This window comes from Fistularia commersonii, chromosome 23 (genome assembly GCF_037954325.1).
Source record: "Fistularia commersonii isolate RoL2024-O1a breed Wild chromosome 23, RoL_Fcom_v1.0, whole genome shotgun sequence".
Taxonomy (NCBI): domain Eukaryota; kingdom Metazoa; phylum Chordata; class Actinopteri; order Syngnathiformes; family Fistulariidae; genus Fistularia; species Fistularia commersonii.
The window spans coordinates 9,537,648-9,553,289 of NC_141306.1; the positions used below are offsets into that span (position 1 = coordinate 9,537,648).

General features: G+C 46.9%; 1 protein-coding gene across 1 annotated transcript; it reads left to right on the forward strand.

Moving 5' to 3' along the window:
- Positions 1 to 8,841: 8,841 nt before the first annotated feature.
- On the forward strand, positions 8,842 to 15,233 carry LOC147220997 (uncharacterized). The gene is made up of 3 exons (XM_086170504.1): positions 8,842 to 9,050; positions 13,448 to 13,522; positions 14,151 to 15,233. The coding sequence occupies exons 2-3, from the start codon at positions 13,477 to 13,479 to the stop codon at positions 14,969 to 14,971; spliced, it is 867 nt and encodes a 288-aa protein (XP_086026630.1). The 5' UTR covers positions 8,842 to 9,050; positions 13,448 to 13,476; the 3' UTR covers positions 14,972 to 15,233.
- The last annotated feature ends 409 nt before the right edge of the window (positions 15,234 to 15,642 follow it).

Consider the following 15,642-nt stretch of genomic DNA (forward strand, 5'->3'; position numbering starts at 1 on the left):
GACATAACCACTTCCTAATTAACAAGTGTTTGACAGAGCTGCTCAGACACACGAGGCATCGGAGCACGCCGCCGCCATCTGCAGCGCCGTCGTCTAGCTTTGATGCTGATTTGAGTCAATGACGAAGTGTGTCACGCCCGACATCAGACCGCACACACACAAACACGGCATCCCAACCCATCTGACAGTCGGGGAGTGGAGGCAATTCGCGGGAAACAGCGCCGCCATCGGACACGCAACCCACATGGTGAATTTCCAACATGTGGATAAATGCGAACACACACCCTGTGCTGCAAAGTGACAGGGATGAATGCATGAATGTGCAAATGAAGTAATTCGATCAAGACTTGTCGATTCGACGCACTCCTTCGAGACCCATGAATTTTGATGTCGTGCAATGATCTTCCATATTTTCCCATAGACTGGCTACTAAGCAACGGTCATTGGGCAGCTTTGGGAAGCTACAGGTGCATTAATTTTTACATTAACAGGTATAGACATGGTCAAACGTTACCATTTAAGTTCTCATGATTATTAAACAATACATCCCGGAAGGAGCTGTTCCTTCTTGCTGGTTGCACTTGAGCATACCGCTCAAGTCCCCCCATGACGCCCGGTGGTATTGGTCCATTTATTGGGTTTGGTTGCTCCCTGAAAACGTACAGAATCACGCAGATGAAGGACAGAAGGCATGGAATTCCAATTGAGCCTCGAATAGATGCACGTCCCAAAGGAGACAGTAGTAGGTGGTAAAAAGTGAATACACACCTGCTGTTTCGCATGATAAATGCACAACAACTGCACAAGTATCCTGTCTTGGAAAACAGGAAGTTGTCCAAAAACGCAATTTCAGGGTACCGGTAACTGTGATTGATAGCAGGCCACAGATGCGTGCACCAAATGGAGTCATCAGATGGAGGTCCATGGAGGTTCTCAGTCATCCAGGTCACGGTTAATTCTTGTCGAAATGCTTTCATGGTAACTAGACTTGAATTTATTTCCCTTGACGCATTTCACTTCTCATCCAAGAGGCTTCTCCAGTTTGAATGGACCGTGGGGAGTTTTCCGTATAGAACTGCCAGGCTCTAAGTCATGACAGCCTGAGATCTTGAGTCATGAGTTGTTTTTGCAGAAAGTAGGTTAAATGGGGTTGTTGTGTTAATGGGGATGTTTCACCGGGATCCATCCCAACAACCATCCATCAACTCACAGGCACCATATTCCATCTACTGCGTCTACTGTCCAGATTTTCTGCAAAGAGGCCAATATTTGGTGAGGCGGAAATGCGTGAGGGCCGACCATTCAGCACGACATTCTTTGAACCGTTAACGTGAAATGCAAATGAACCATTTCATGACATAATTTTATTGCAGATGCCATGTTTTTCATGTCTTAACACGGAACACAAATCTTGTTTTTACAAAAATCAGTCTTTCATATTTCAATACCACATAAAACGAGGGAAACGTCTGTCTGGAAAAAAAACATTCAGGTTCATTTGAAACATTTCATATTACTCACTATTAAATGTTTAATATGAACTTCTACATTCAAAACTTTTGAACAGGACAATAACACGAACAGTGATATTATTCAGAAGTACAAAACATCGAGGGCCATATAAGAATAAGAATAAGAATAAGAATAAGAATAAGAATAAGAATAAGAATAAGAATAAGAATAAGAATAAGAATAAGAATAAGAATAAGAATAAGAATAAGAATAAGAATAAGAATAAGAATAAGAATAAGAATAAGAATAAGAATAAGAATAAGAATAAGAATAAGAATAAGAATAACAACTTTATTTATCCCGAAGGAAATTGGCGTGCCAGAGTTTCAAGTAAAACATAACAATAATAAATAATAGTAGGAAATTGTATAAACAGTAAAAAAAATATGAATATGATATGAATGATATGATATGAATATGATATGATATGAATATGATATGAATCCTTGTATTACTCCTTATCAAAAAGAAGAAATGCAGTGTTTTTCATTATTTCTATTTTAGACTCAGATCAAAAATACAAAATAGAAAAACAGGCTCCCGGACCAAATCAAATTACTGATTTTATGTCAGAGGCCTTTGGCCAGTGTAAACTTGAACCCGGGCCACATTCGACCCACGGGCAAAACTTTGGAAACACCTAATCTACACACTCCAAACCATCTGGTAAGATTCCCCGGGCTGTGGTGACGCCCACCTGAGCCTCAGTCCAAGTGATCAAACAGGTTTCTCTCCTTTATTTCACACAATCTGAATTTTCACTGTTCCTGATCAAATTTTATCTCAGGTAAGTCCCCAGAAGTTGTAGCTTTGTTACCCGTAATGACGTCCCCATTAACACAACATTCCCATTTGTCCTATTTCTGTAAAACAACTTTCTCATTTACATAACAAGCCATCGCAACTTATACCAGCCCCGCCACTCTGGCAGCTAGGAGCCAACAACTCACCACAGTCCATTCGAACTGAAGAAGCCTCTCAGTTGAGAGGTGAAAAGTCTTCAGTGGAAGAAATTCAACTCCGATCCCCACGAAAATATTTCGACAAGAACCGAAAGGGAGCGCGTTGTCCCTCATTGGCAGCGTTCACACCATCCACAACCACTCCTCCTCAACAACTGCTATCGCTTCTTCCTACAAACCCTGAACGCCGTGTCATGCATTACTCGAAGGCCAACAGAGATACACGATCCCTCAAGCATCTTCTGGGATGTCGCCTGGGGGTTTGCCCTGCCTGGAATACCACTGAACAAGAGATGCCCCAGGAGATGTGCTACCAGATGCAGGAGCAGCGTTCATATTATGGGCTACATCCCTTCACCCGTATTTCTGCCGTGTCGTTGTATCTTTAGCCTGAGGTACCGTCATTTTCGCACTATAAGGCGCACCGGATTATAAGGCGCACCTTCAATTAATAGCCTATTTTAAAACTTTTTTCATATATAAGATGCACCGCATTATAAGGCGCATCGAATAGAAGCTACAGTAGTGGCTGGGGTTGCATTATGCATCCACTAAATGGAGCTGTCCTAAAGGGAATGTCAACAAAACAATCAGATAAGTTAGTCAAACTTTATTAACAGAATACAAACCAACATTCTGACAACACCGTTCAATCCCAAAACAAGTTAGTGCATTCACAATACGGTATCGTCCGTACCTGTAGCTCTGACCGGTATTTGAGCTGGCTTCGTTGAAAACAATGTATCTCCAACGCCATTTGTCACAATTCAAAGCGTTTCATAAAACGAAAGCACCGAGAAGGACCTAAAAATTCATTGATGTTCATGTCGCTAGCTAGCGCTGTTGCTTTCATTGGAACAGTGACTGTAGAGACGCAGCTACGCATCTACTTGCTGCTCTCCGTTCAACAACCCACTGTTCGAGTTTGTCCTCCAACTGTAGCCATCTCACCTTGTGTCCTCGGAAACTCTGTTTAGTATTTTCTACTTGGCGCAGGTCATCTTGTCGCTTCCTCCACTTCCGCACCATTGATTCGTTAATGTTGAATTCTCTCGCTGCTGCTCTATTCCCGTCTTCGACCACGTGACTGATAGCCTTTGCCCTAAGCATGTGTCATTTTGGGGTCCTTACACACACACACACACATACAGACATCCAAATGGAAATGAAATGAAAATGCATGTTTCACGCAGTCCCAGCATGCAACGCGCTCTACTTCCTCCACGGGAGAAGGTGCGAGACTTCTTGCAGCTTAATATTGATCCATATATAAGGTGCACCGTCATTTTTTGAGAAGATTCAAGGATCTAGCTGCGCCTTATAGTGCGGAAAATATGGTACTTTGTTGAACGGTCACCAATTGTAATTGGGCTCAAAGGAAAGGTCTAAATATGGGTGATGTGCTTCTGTTCTTTTGACCAAGGAGCATCTCCTGGGTGATGAACCTCTGTGGAGATTAGCTTCCATCTGGTTGCCTTGTTTATTTCAGCTAATATATTTATTTATGGTCGAAGCAAATCTAGCGTTTCACCCGACGGAAGCGACAAAAGGTTCGTGTATTGCTGAGCTGCTATACTTGCTGTCAGGAGAATCATGGTGTGAAAGCTTGGCGAGGGCTCCTCAGCAAACCCCCGTCATGCGGTTTCCATTACAATATTTACCAAGTGACACAACAATCGCAAGGATCGCGCTCATATTAATTCACTCCAAGATGACACGTGTGCCGCGGGGTATCGTTCTGTGCATGTGTGTGCACTCCTATATGCTCAGGCTGTGAACACAAGAAGCCAGCAAACCCCCTCCCCCCCAAGTAGTGACAGTGACCTTATTGCTCGCAGGAAGAGTCATCTTCAGTTTAGAAAAAAAAATAATGGAAAAAGTGATCCCATGCCATGTATATGTATATATATATCATACATGAATATTTTAAATTGAAATAGCAGATATCACTAATAATGACAGTGTAGATGATTAAAAAAGTAAAATAATGATACGTCCCGGCTCAGACAGGGAAGCAACGTAAAACCCGACGTAATTGGTATTTAATAAATCTATTTATTATGACGGCTTGAAAAACAGGCGCATTAAGGGACGCTGCTCAACTCAATGAAAGGAATAGCACACCTCGGAGGCGGGAGGCGGTGCGGATCAAGCTGATTATATAGTTATGAGAAAGAATAGTGAAACTAGATGGAGCAGAAGTGGTTTCAATACTAGAAAGAGAACAGATACAGTGTTTGATTTAAGAATGCTTGTAGAGATGTACAGCGGACGCTGCTATGTGCCTTTGTACACCTACAAAAAGCATAGGACAGAGTGCCCAGACAGATGTAGGATGGAATTTTATGGGGAAGGAGTGGGAGGGAAGTATGTTAGACTGGCGCAGAACATGTATGCAGGATGCTAGACAACGGTGAGAAGCTCAAGGTGGGACTACAACAGGGATCAACTCTGAGCAATTTCTTGTTTTCAATGGTGATGGACAGGCTGACAAATGAGGTCAGAGCGGAATCGCCAAGGACCACAATGTTTGCAGATGACATTGTGATCTGTAGTGAAGCCAGGGAAGGCAGAGGTATCGTCTGGAGAGGAATGAAGGCTAGTAGTAGCAAGACAGAACGTGTGAACGAAAGGGACCCAAGAGAAACAGCGAGGCCACAGGGAGCGGAGATAAAGAAGGTGGAGGATTTTTAGTACTTAATGGAAGAATGTAAGGTATACAAAACATTTGAGAGACCGAAGGTGGTGTGGTTTCGACTCTCTGGCGTTGAAAAAGCAGAGATGACGATGATCATGTTCTCTTTGGGAGTGACCAGGATGGCTGGGATCGGGCATGAGTCTCAGAGGGACAGCACATGTTAGAGATAAGGTCAGAGAAGGCAGACTGAGATGGTTTGGTCATGTACAGAGGGATAGGGAATAAAAAGCCTCCTGTGGGACTCAAACTAGGGACCTCCTTGGGCGCCAACCAAAAAACACAATCACCATTGCTTATGAACTACCCAACCGAGGCGCCTCATCTAGATTCCCACCAATCCAGGCTAAGCAGGGCTTGTCAGCTAAAGCCAATACAATGACGGCAAATAGGAGAATATCTGTCTGTAGAACTCGGGGGACGTTCCATCTGACACATGACACCGTCCACTGTACATGTAAGCTACGTTCATTTAGTACTATTACGAACGTAGCTTACGCTTTATTAGCTTCTGGTACTATTCAGAGCACCAGCGGTGAGGTGACCTTTGTTTTTCCAGGGAAAATATGAAAACATGAACATAAAGGCAGATAATGAAAGAATGACAGGGGTTATTGAAGGTTGAAATGGAAGCGGCGCTGTTGCTGAAGCCGCTATCAGACTGCCTACCGTTCTCCTGCATCACGGTATCTAATCCAGATAATCCCACCTCTTGAGACAATAGTTTAGAAAACGCAAATCTCACACAGGGAGTTTAAACATGGGCGGGGGGGTGGGGGGTGTCATCGAGACAGGACCACCCGGCCCGATCCGCTAACCCCAAGCGACTAACACTAAAACCGTCACCAAATTAGCAGATAAGAATTCGAAATCCGACATAAGCGGTTCTTGAGGTGGGGCGGACGATTCGGTCACCAGGCTCCGAAACGGATATTCCCTTATCTCCGCTCGACCGGCAAACAACTTATTCCACATCTCGAAGGACGTCTAAGCCCGCCGCCGCTTTGAAGTCAGCTTTGATGTGGAGCGAGAGCGCCGATCCTGTCGAGGGATTACGAAGGCGAGGAAGCATCGCTTTTACACCGAGCTAATCCTGAAATCAGAATTGATTCGATGAAACGGCGGTTAAATGGATGTTTCTTGATAAATAAATAATGTCCTAAAAACCAGGAGTGTAGAAATGTACAGGTAGAGAGGCTAATGCGGATGTAGCTTGCAAATATGCACCTTTCAAACATGCACGCCGGGAAGAGCAGTTGGGAGGAACCAATGTGACGGGGGGGGGGGGGCGATCCATCTGACTGCCCTACTTTGGGGAATGAAGGTGCGAGCTGTCGGGTGCAACCGTGGCGACACCTGCGCCAAATCCACCAGCACTCGACTTAAGATAAGACACCCCATTGTTGGTCCCGCTATGGGGACGCCTGGGGTGAGGAAGAAGCTGCGGAGGAAGTGTCCGAAAGGGTGAACCGGGGGGTCAGGTAACTATGGGAACGACAAATAATAAATATGAAGTCGTTAGTTCTGTTCTTGGTCCTCGTGGACCGGAAAGACTTGACGTGTACTTCCTGCTTCTCCTGGATGGTGGGGTTTGGTCCTCCTCCTCTGGAGTGCAGCATCAGATAAGGAACCTGCACCTTAAATTCAACTCCTGTTTGAGGTATTCTGGGATGTTCCTTGTCTGTTAGTTTGGGGTGCGCAAAGTGAAGACGGGAGGTCTTGGTGGAATCAAACGCTGCATCTGCTACTCGCCCGAGCTACATCCTTTAGCTCTCAGGAAGGGAGGGTTCAGAGTGCAACTTAAATGTGTCGGGAATTTAGTCCATTACCGTGTCCACCCTCTGACCCCCGTGACACACTCCGAGCTGTAAAATGTATGAAATGATTTACAGCTAAGTCGTACACTTCGTCTCTTTATTACTCCACCTCCTTCTCCCCTTTCTTCTCCCTCCTCCTTCTTTAAATCAATAGAGTAGTGGGCTGTCACGTGAATCTGAAAGGGCTTTCCATTCCATCCCCTCCAAGGCTATATATGATTTAAATGCACGTTAGTTACACTTTCATATGTGTTGATAATAAAAAGAGTGTATTCATTTGTCTATAAATAGTCGTCTTAATTTGAATATATCAGTCAGAACTAGGTCGCAATCACAGCCGGTACATAGTGAACACATGGGGTGTCTCCGTCAAGCATGGTCAATTTTGTCCCTTGACTTGTATGCTTCAGCTGTAATATAGATTCATTCATTCATTCATTCTCCATACTGCTAATCCTGCTGTTGAGGTCGCAGGGGTGTCATTGGGTGAGAGGCGGGGTTCACCTCAGACGGGGCATCCCCTGTCGATATGGAGACATACAACCGTTCACCCTTTCACTCACAGGAGTGAAGTTTATCGACAATCTACCCTCAGATGTTGGCGTCACTCCACTCTATTTTTCACTTATCTTCTCCTTATTTTGATTTTTATTTGAGTCTTATTTTTCCCTCATTATATACACGTATTTGACATTTATTCTTTTTTTTCACTTTTTTATTCATTTATTTTGTATTATTATATATTTTTGCTCCCCAATTGTCCCTCAGGGTGATTCAAAGGTCACATGCAGAGACTCACAACCATTCACCCTCTCATTCAAATATCAATAAGAGAGACGCACTGAAAACTGAAAATTTTAAAAAGTCTGCACATCAAGAGGGCTCCAATGCCAAGATCATTTAGTCCAACATTATTTCAGCATAATCTTTTGAGCCACATTGGCTCTTCTTCAGATGCTTAACGATTGGCTCATCTGAAATGTATCCGAAATAAATGATCATTGCATTGGAGTCCTCTTGGTGCAGACTTTTTTCAGCCTGTTTTTTCTGGTCTAGCACCCATAACTGGGCAGTGATTTTTTTTTTTTTTTTTTTTTTTTTTTTTTTCCTCAAGCTCACTTATGAAGAGACATGCAACCATTCACACATCATATAAATCATAACTGTTCACTCTCTCATTCACACGTCTGGATAATGTAACGTCTCCAAACCTCCCTTTGCATGATTCTGTCAGAATCCAACCTTCATGCTGTGAGGCAAACATGCTATCCCCTACGCCGCCGTACTACCGACCGTCCGACCAAGTAAACAGATGTTGAGCGGAAAAGACCAGACACCGGCTTCATGCCCGAGTGGTGGAAACGTCCATCCAGCATTGCCGAGATCAAATCCAGGTTGCGCGTCACGTCAGGATCATCGCGCCGCGCCGACGGCGTCTAATGTCACTCCCGTCGCCCGGTTGCACTTGATCGGCCGCCCGGAGTCTGGAACGGAGCGCACAGAGAACGTCTCCGCGATTAAAATTCTGGCTCGTAGGCACCCGAACCCGGCGCGGTGACCCACTTCCACGGAGGCGGTTCAGGGCCGCGGCTGCGTCTATCGCTTTTGGTTCAGGCTGCAGCTCCAGTGTCAGCATGCCTACAATGTGCAGCGTCACTGAACTATTTCTATCGGCATTCACCCCCCCTACACACACACACACACGATCACACACCCCCTCAACGCTCCGCCAGCTGCATCCCCACCCCCAACCCCGCTCCAACCCCGCCGCAATCTGTCACTGACGTCTGGTAAAAATACCCCACCCGCCCCTCCGTACTCATACAGACCGAGTCCTTGTGTCCGGACACCATGACAGCGAAGGGGCGTCGCTAAAGCGGAGCGCTGAGGAGTGGGTGTGACCCCCCCACACACACACACACACACACCCACCCACTCTCCCCCCGCGCCGCCACTCCAGTGATCTCGGGTGGATTCCCGTCCGTCGTAAGTCAAAGAAGCTAACGGGTTGACCTGCTTTGGTATTTTTCCGGAGTATCATTTTCTCAATTTTCAAACACAGGGGTAAGTACTGACTTACACTAACCTTTATTGCTTTCTGTGTTTGTGTGTGTGTGTGTGTGTGTGTGTGTGTGTGTCTGTCTGTGTGTGTGTGTGTTGCAAGCATTGCAAGATATGGTACTCGTGTCACTGCAGGTTACATGTGTTTCTGTGTCTGGTGCAAAAGTTCATAGCGATAGCCGGCCAGAAGTGCGCCATAAAACAAGATATTTTCACTTGGACGTATTCATGGTTGTTATATAAGTGCAGCGAAAGTCACAAACAAGGTGTTTCCTGAGATTAACCCCGAGACGCAACCTTTACAATACAAACCAATTAGCCTCTGTAGGAATAACCCATTTTCTTGCTTCAGAAACAGGAAGTGTGTGTCGGGGTGGGGGTGTGTGTGGGGTCACATAAATCAGTAGCGGTTTGCTGGAAATGCGCTGCGAGTTGGATATATTTGCATGATTTGGCCTCGTGGGACAGGTGCTTCTTCCAGGTGCCGTTTACTTCCCGGTCTAAGATGCTGTACCGTGGTTGCTAAGCAACACGTCCACCAGAGGGCGGCGCGGAGTTCAGGGTTCAACTCAAAGATGAGATGTAGTTCATCGATCGCAGCGGTGCAACAATGACAGTATCAATAAATATGAGTGTAAGTATACATAAAAGAGAGAATTAAAAGATAGCGAAAGACAAATAAATAGAGCAGATGGAACACAAAAAAGGATAAGAGTAGACTACTGAATAAGAAAAAGAAAAGACGGCAAGGGTGAGAAGAGACAACCAAAACAACATGGATAAGAACATAAACAGTGTGACCATAACAATAACAAAAAAAAACATGATGCGTCTAAATTGACACCGACAAGGATAAAAAAAAAAAAGTGTGGTGAATGAGTGAATGGTTGTATGTCTCCATATGACATTTGAATGAATGAATGAGTAAATGACCTGCCGGTTTACTCTTGATTTTCGTCCAATCGGATCACGCCAGCGGCGCAGAGATCGAGATTTGAGACGCCGCGTTTACCGTGAAATCGCAATTACGGCCTCAGTCACAAGATGCATTCCAGAACGCCTCCACCCCACCCCTCACACACACACACACACACTCGCCCTTTGCACTCAGACACGTGGAATGAGGATCCAATTTCATCCACTTTATTCCAGTTTGATCATTTTATCCCGGTTTGATTAAACCCAGGCTCGGTTGTCGGTCGGTGAACGCATCGTGTCCGAGGGAGGATCCCCTTTGTGTTTTTCCCAAACACGTCATGTTAAAAAACGGTGTCATCACGTCCCGGGAATCTTGGCGACCCCGCTGTTCTTCCGGGCGCGGTTCTCCGGGCCTCGTTTCTTGAGTCCGATGTTGCCCCGGCAACGCCGGGGAGTTTTTTTACAGCCAGTGGTGCAACGTTAGAATCACAAGAGAGGAGGTCAGCGAATGGTGGAAGAGTGTGAAAGGAGTGTTCTGTTGCATTCGCCCTGCAACAATTTATCTTATTTTCACCACCTGCGGCGCAGACGTGCATCCCTGCTGCAAATAGCGCTCATTTTTTGCTCTCAAAGCATCCGACGCCTTGGGACACGTGCGCGGCCGGCGGCGGGGGGACGGCCCATCCCCGCCGTGGTTCAATGGGTTCGCTTTACAGACACAACAATGTCTCTCTCTTGTTCAAATTTGGACGCAGAATCCTCGCGTTAACGCCGTCGCAGCGTCTTGTAATTAATTTTCCGAGGGGATTTTTTTTTTTTTTTTTTTTTCTCTGATGCGCACAGCTGCTCCAGATGCAGCGGAAACACTTCGGGCGTATTTCAGTAACAGCGACACTCACAGCTCCCTCAAAACGGTTCGCTCCGTCGCAGGGGTCGGTATTGGTTTTCCCCCGGTCCTCGTCGCCTCTGTGGAGCTCAATCCCGATCGGTCACCCGAATATCTCACAAGGCCCAGATGGAGATATCAAACTACCGCGGCGAACCACTCGCCCTCGATCCCTTAAATGTCCCCTCTGTTCGAAAATCCTTGTTATTACTAGGTAACGACCTTGTAATAACGCCTGTATTACAAGGTGATGGGGTTGCTGGTTAAGACGAATTCGCTCCGCCAGTTCTCCTGAAATGATCAGCCATAATTTGAAAAAAAAAAAAAAAAAAGGATTATATTCAGAGATCCCGGCGCTCCGGGATGCCGACTTTGTCTGTTGTTTGTTCGCACAGCCGTAATCGCAGATTAGGATGCGTGTCGGAGGTGGTTCACGGATAAATCGATAATCGCGGCGAACACCTGAAATAAACAGCGTGAACGCGGCCGGGAATGCACCCCGCCCGCCGTCGCACAGCACGGCAAATCCCGATTTCACGCGCATGCCCGAGTTTTCTCGAGAGGGTCGAAGGAAGCCATCCATTTCACGCGCGGCCGTGGAAAGAAATGTGCACGAGGCGAGCGGTTGGGAATTGACAAAATAAATGCGCGGGGACGCGCTCACCTGCTTTTTGGTCGCCAATCAATTGAAAAAGGTAAATGAAAATGAGATGTGCAATCTCATCTTGACCATTTCCAAGTACCGCTTCACTGTAACCATGGTAAAGTGCAGCTCAAGTTGTCCGGTTTTGTTATTACATAGTTATTACCCTGTATTAGTACATTCATTACACGTGCATAGCTGTATGTTTTTTTCTTTTTATTTATTATATAAGCCACCACTTGTGTCACCTGTGGTTTCTGCGGCAATTTGGACGGACTATCCTTTTTGCAAGGAGGCCTTGCTAACGCTGGAGCCGTCCAGTCAACGGTCGCACTTTCAGAGGCAATAAAAGGAAATTTCCAGCTACAGCTTCGACGCCCCCATGATAAAAATCTCTTTCTTTTTCTCTTGTCTACCCATCTGTCCATTTTGATCCATCCGCCGTTCTTTATCTGGGGTTCGGTAACGTCGGACGGAGAACCCTCCGGCGACCAGTTGGTTGTAAACATCGCTTCGACGCTTTCGCTTCGAAACCGAGTTTGTACGCGACGCCAGTAACTCGATGCTGCGAAAGCATCCGTGACTGGAGACGAAGAATTCCACATTGGCGAGGAAGATGGGTATTTCTGTCACGGATGCTTGCCGTTCTTCAGCACGGCAAGCCGAAAACCATATATCCATGTCTTATTACACGTAACCGAAGGACTGACAAGCACACACACGCAATCTCCCTATACAATTTTTCACTTGTGTGTGTGTGTGTGTGTGTGTAGGCCGTCGAGGTCAGTTGCCGGCCTGGTAGAAGAACCCGACCAATCAGAGCCCTCCTTCATATTTCCATATTTAACGCTTCGGTCCCGAGACCTCATCTCGCCCAACTTCCTGTCGATTGCGGGCTCTTGATCGGCAAATTATGAGGGATTAAATTAGCTTGTAATTATATGCTAATTACAAGAATTGGATCTGCGGTCATAAATGTTGAGTGGCTTAATCGCCGCATCAAAAGCCACTTTTACGATTCCATAGTCCTATTCGTTTTGGTTTGAGACTATTTTGATGCTTATAGAACCTTGAGTGTGAGGTGGAGGAGGGTGGGGAGGGGGTCCCTGGCTGCCTCCCCCCCCCCGCCCTTGAAGTCAAAGAATAAGCGTGAAATTAGCCTCGGAAAAAAAATCCATGTCTAATCTCCTTCATCGAAATGCAAACTCGGCCCTCCCGGGGCGACGGCGGATGTGCCGTTTCAAAATAACGTCCCGAATCGGTCCCAGTTTCTCGGTAGCGTCGAACCCCCTTAGCTCAGACCCTTTAGCATGAGCGGCTAACAGGTCTTTTATTTTAACTGGCCTTTATGACCAATTCACAGTGCATTCAATGCATGTGTTGAGATTTCTTTTATTAATATTTAACATTAATTCATAAATAAATGAAACAACAGGTATCCATGTGAATCATTTATAATCATGTTTTAGTAAAGTAAAGTCCACACAGGGAATTTTTCTAAGTAAGTGGGTAAAAAAAACTTTCGCAAGTGTGTGTGTGTGTGTGTGTGTGTGTGTGTGGGAGGGGGGTTATCTTTCCTGAGCAGCAGTCCACACACTAACTGCTGCACCAACACTATCCCCGTCGCTTCCGTCACTCCGTAATGTTTCCTTTTTTTTTTCCCCCTCTTCGAACGCTCCAAAATCCGATCCGGAACGACATAACCTTCTTTTTAGGAGAGCCAGATTAGAGTATTTGAATCCCACAATCCCTCCCCGTTCCCCCCCAAAAAGGAAGACTGAGAATTCCCAGATTAACTATTCAATCTGGGAGCCTTTCTTTACTTCTTACCTTTTAACTGCACTGAGGTTTAGCCGGGCGCTAACCTTGACATGTGACGGCAGGAAAGTGACTATTTAATGAAAATATAGCCTAAATAGATCAAATGGTGCTGAAATTTTTCTTGTCTTCCAGCGCGTCGGGCGAATCTCCTCTGAACGTAGATGGCGCAAAAGGTGTTCCACGAAAGCGGGAGAGACGGTCGGTCAGGTGAGTAGATCCATCTCGGATTTTTATTTATTTATTCATTTATTCTAGGGTGGTTAGCGCTTCCACCTTGCAGCAAGAAAGTCCCTGATTGGATGCCAGCCTTTCCGAATGGAGTCTCCATGCTCTCCCCATGTCTGAGGGGGTTTCCCCCAAAAATACAGATTGCTGTATGGATGTATGTCTATAAATGAGAGGATGAATGCTTATTCCTTTTTTTTTTCACTCCAACTTTACTGCGGTAAACGGCATAGCATCAATGCTACATCAAGCCCAGCTGCATTTTTGTAGTTCTTTTGTGTAGTCCAATTTAATGCCCACTGGAGGGCAGTGTCGAGCATGCGCGCACTCACACACACACACACACACACACACAGAGGCGCAGTCACTCGCAGTGTCAGCCGGCGCTGCTTGCTGACCCCAGTACTCTCTCGCCATGGTGCATACAGAGTCCATCACATGTAGGTCTTACTGTGTTTACGACAAGGAAAAAAGATAAAATGCTAACACTTGCTGTGTTTTGGTGATTGTCGCCCATCTGTGCCGCGGCCCGTTTGTTACGACACCTCCTCCGACACGTCGTCCCTGAGTTGGAACTAAATGGGATTCCCTTTGTTTCTTTGTACCGCAGTACTCGGGATGGTATCGGTGCAGGTGGAGAGGGACCCCAAGACGGGCACGACGGTGGTGAAATCGGTGGCGCCCGTGTCTCCGCCGTCCGGCGCACCGGTGTCCCACGCCGTCTTCGACGACGGGAGGAAAAGCATCCACGCCGTCGGCGCGGCAGCGGACGAGCCGTCGACGGAGGAGCTGGGGCAGATATTGAGGGCCATCGACGGGGTCGGGATGAGGGTGTTGCTGGACGAGGTACCGGCGGCGCCGGAAAAGGAGGAGGCGAAGGGCGGGAGCGTCACGGAAGCGCCGATGGGAAAGGACGCGGCGACGTCGGTGAGTCGAGACCTGATGTCAGAGGCGGGCGGGGAATCGGGCGCCACCGGAAACCAGTCGGGCGCAGGAGGATGCGCCGAACCCAAGGAGGATGAAGAGGTGGACACGACCACGGTGGTGGTGAGAGACATGGAGGGAAAGGAAGTTAACATTCAGGACGGAAATTTGGACGGGAGCCCGGTGACCCTGTTGTTCCTGGGATACGCCGACGCCACGTCGAGCCAGGATGACTGCGGCGAGACCGTCACCGTGGAGCGAGTGATCATCAGCGAGAACGGCGAGGAGCATGTCATCGAGCCGCAGGTGAACGGCGCCCCCGAACAGAGAGAGGAGGAGGTCTCCAAAAAAGACGAAGACCTCCAGGACGTCCCCCTGGATGAAAACGAAGCCAAAGCCGCCCAGGGAGCGGAAGCGGGAAAGGAGTCGAAGGACTCGCCTCCGCCCGGCGGGAAACAAGAGGGCGCGTCCAAGCAGAAGACCTGCCAGTGCTGCGCCGTGATGTAGCCTCCTCGAGCCGCCCTCCTCAAATCATCCACGAGCTTTTCCCGTCGCAACCGACCTCAAACACCGACGAGACTGTATTCCTTTCCAGTTAAAATCCACAAACTGATACCGTCACTGGCATGAAATCCAAATTTTTTTGTTTTTCCATCTGCGATGTATTTGGGTATCGCCGCCGCATCCGGACGGCCGTCCGGTGAGACGACACAGTACGTGCCTTTTTTTTTTAATATATATATTTCAATAATAAATGTGGGATAACGCACCCTCGCTGGCTCTTTTCATTGAATCCCGCTCTGAGGTTTTAATCAGGTTCGGGAAAAAGCTGTTAGAACGTGGCGTGAAATCGATTTTTCCCCGTGGGTTCCCACTTGAATATCTATCCCGAATAATTTGGGGCTTAATTGTGCCCGATCTATCAGGAAACGAGGCGTAATATGGGGAGATAAAACTTTGAGTCTAATATAGACGAATCTTGGACAGCTCCGTCGCTTCGGTTCATCAAGGAGCCGCTTTATCCTCGACCTGCCCGCCGTCCGTCACCTGACGCAGAGGACAGGACGTTACGTCCGCCAAGTAGATCATCATCTAAATCATTTTATGACGATCCCCGATGCGCATCTTTCATTCCATCGGCGCATCGTACAAGTACCGTCACATCTCCTTCCGAGTCC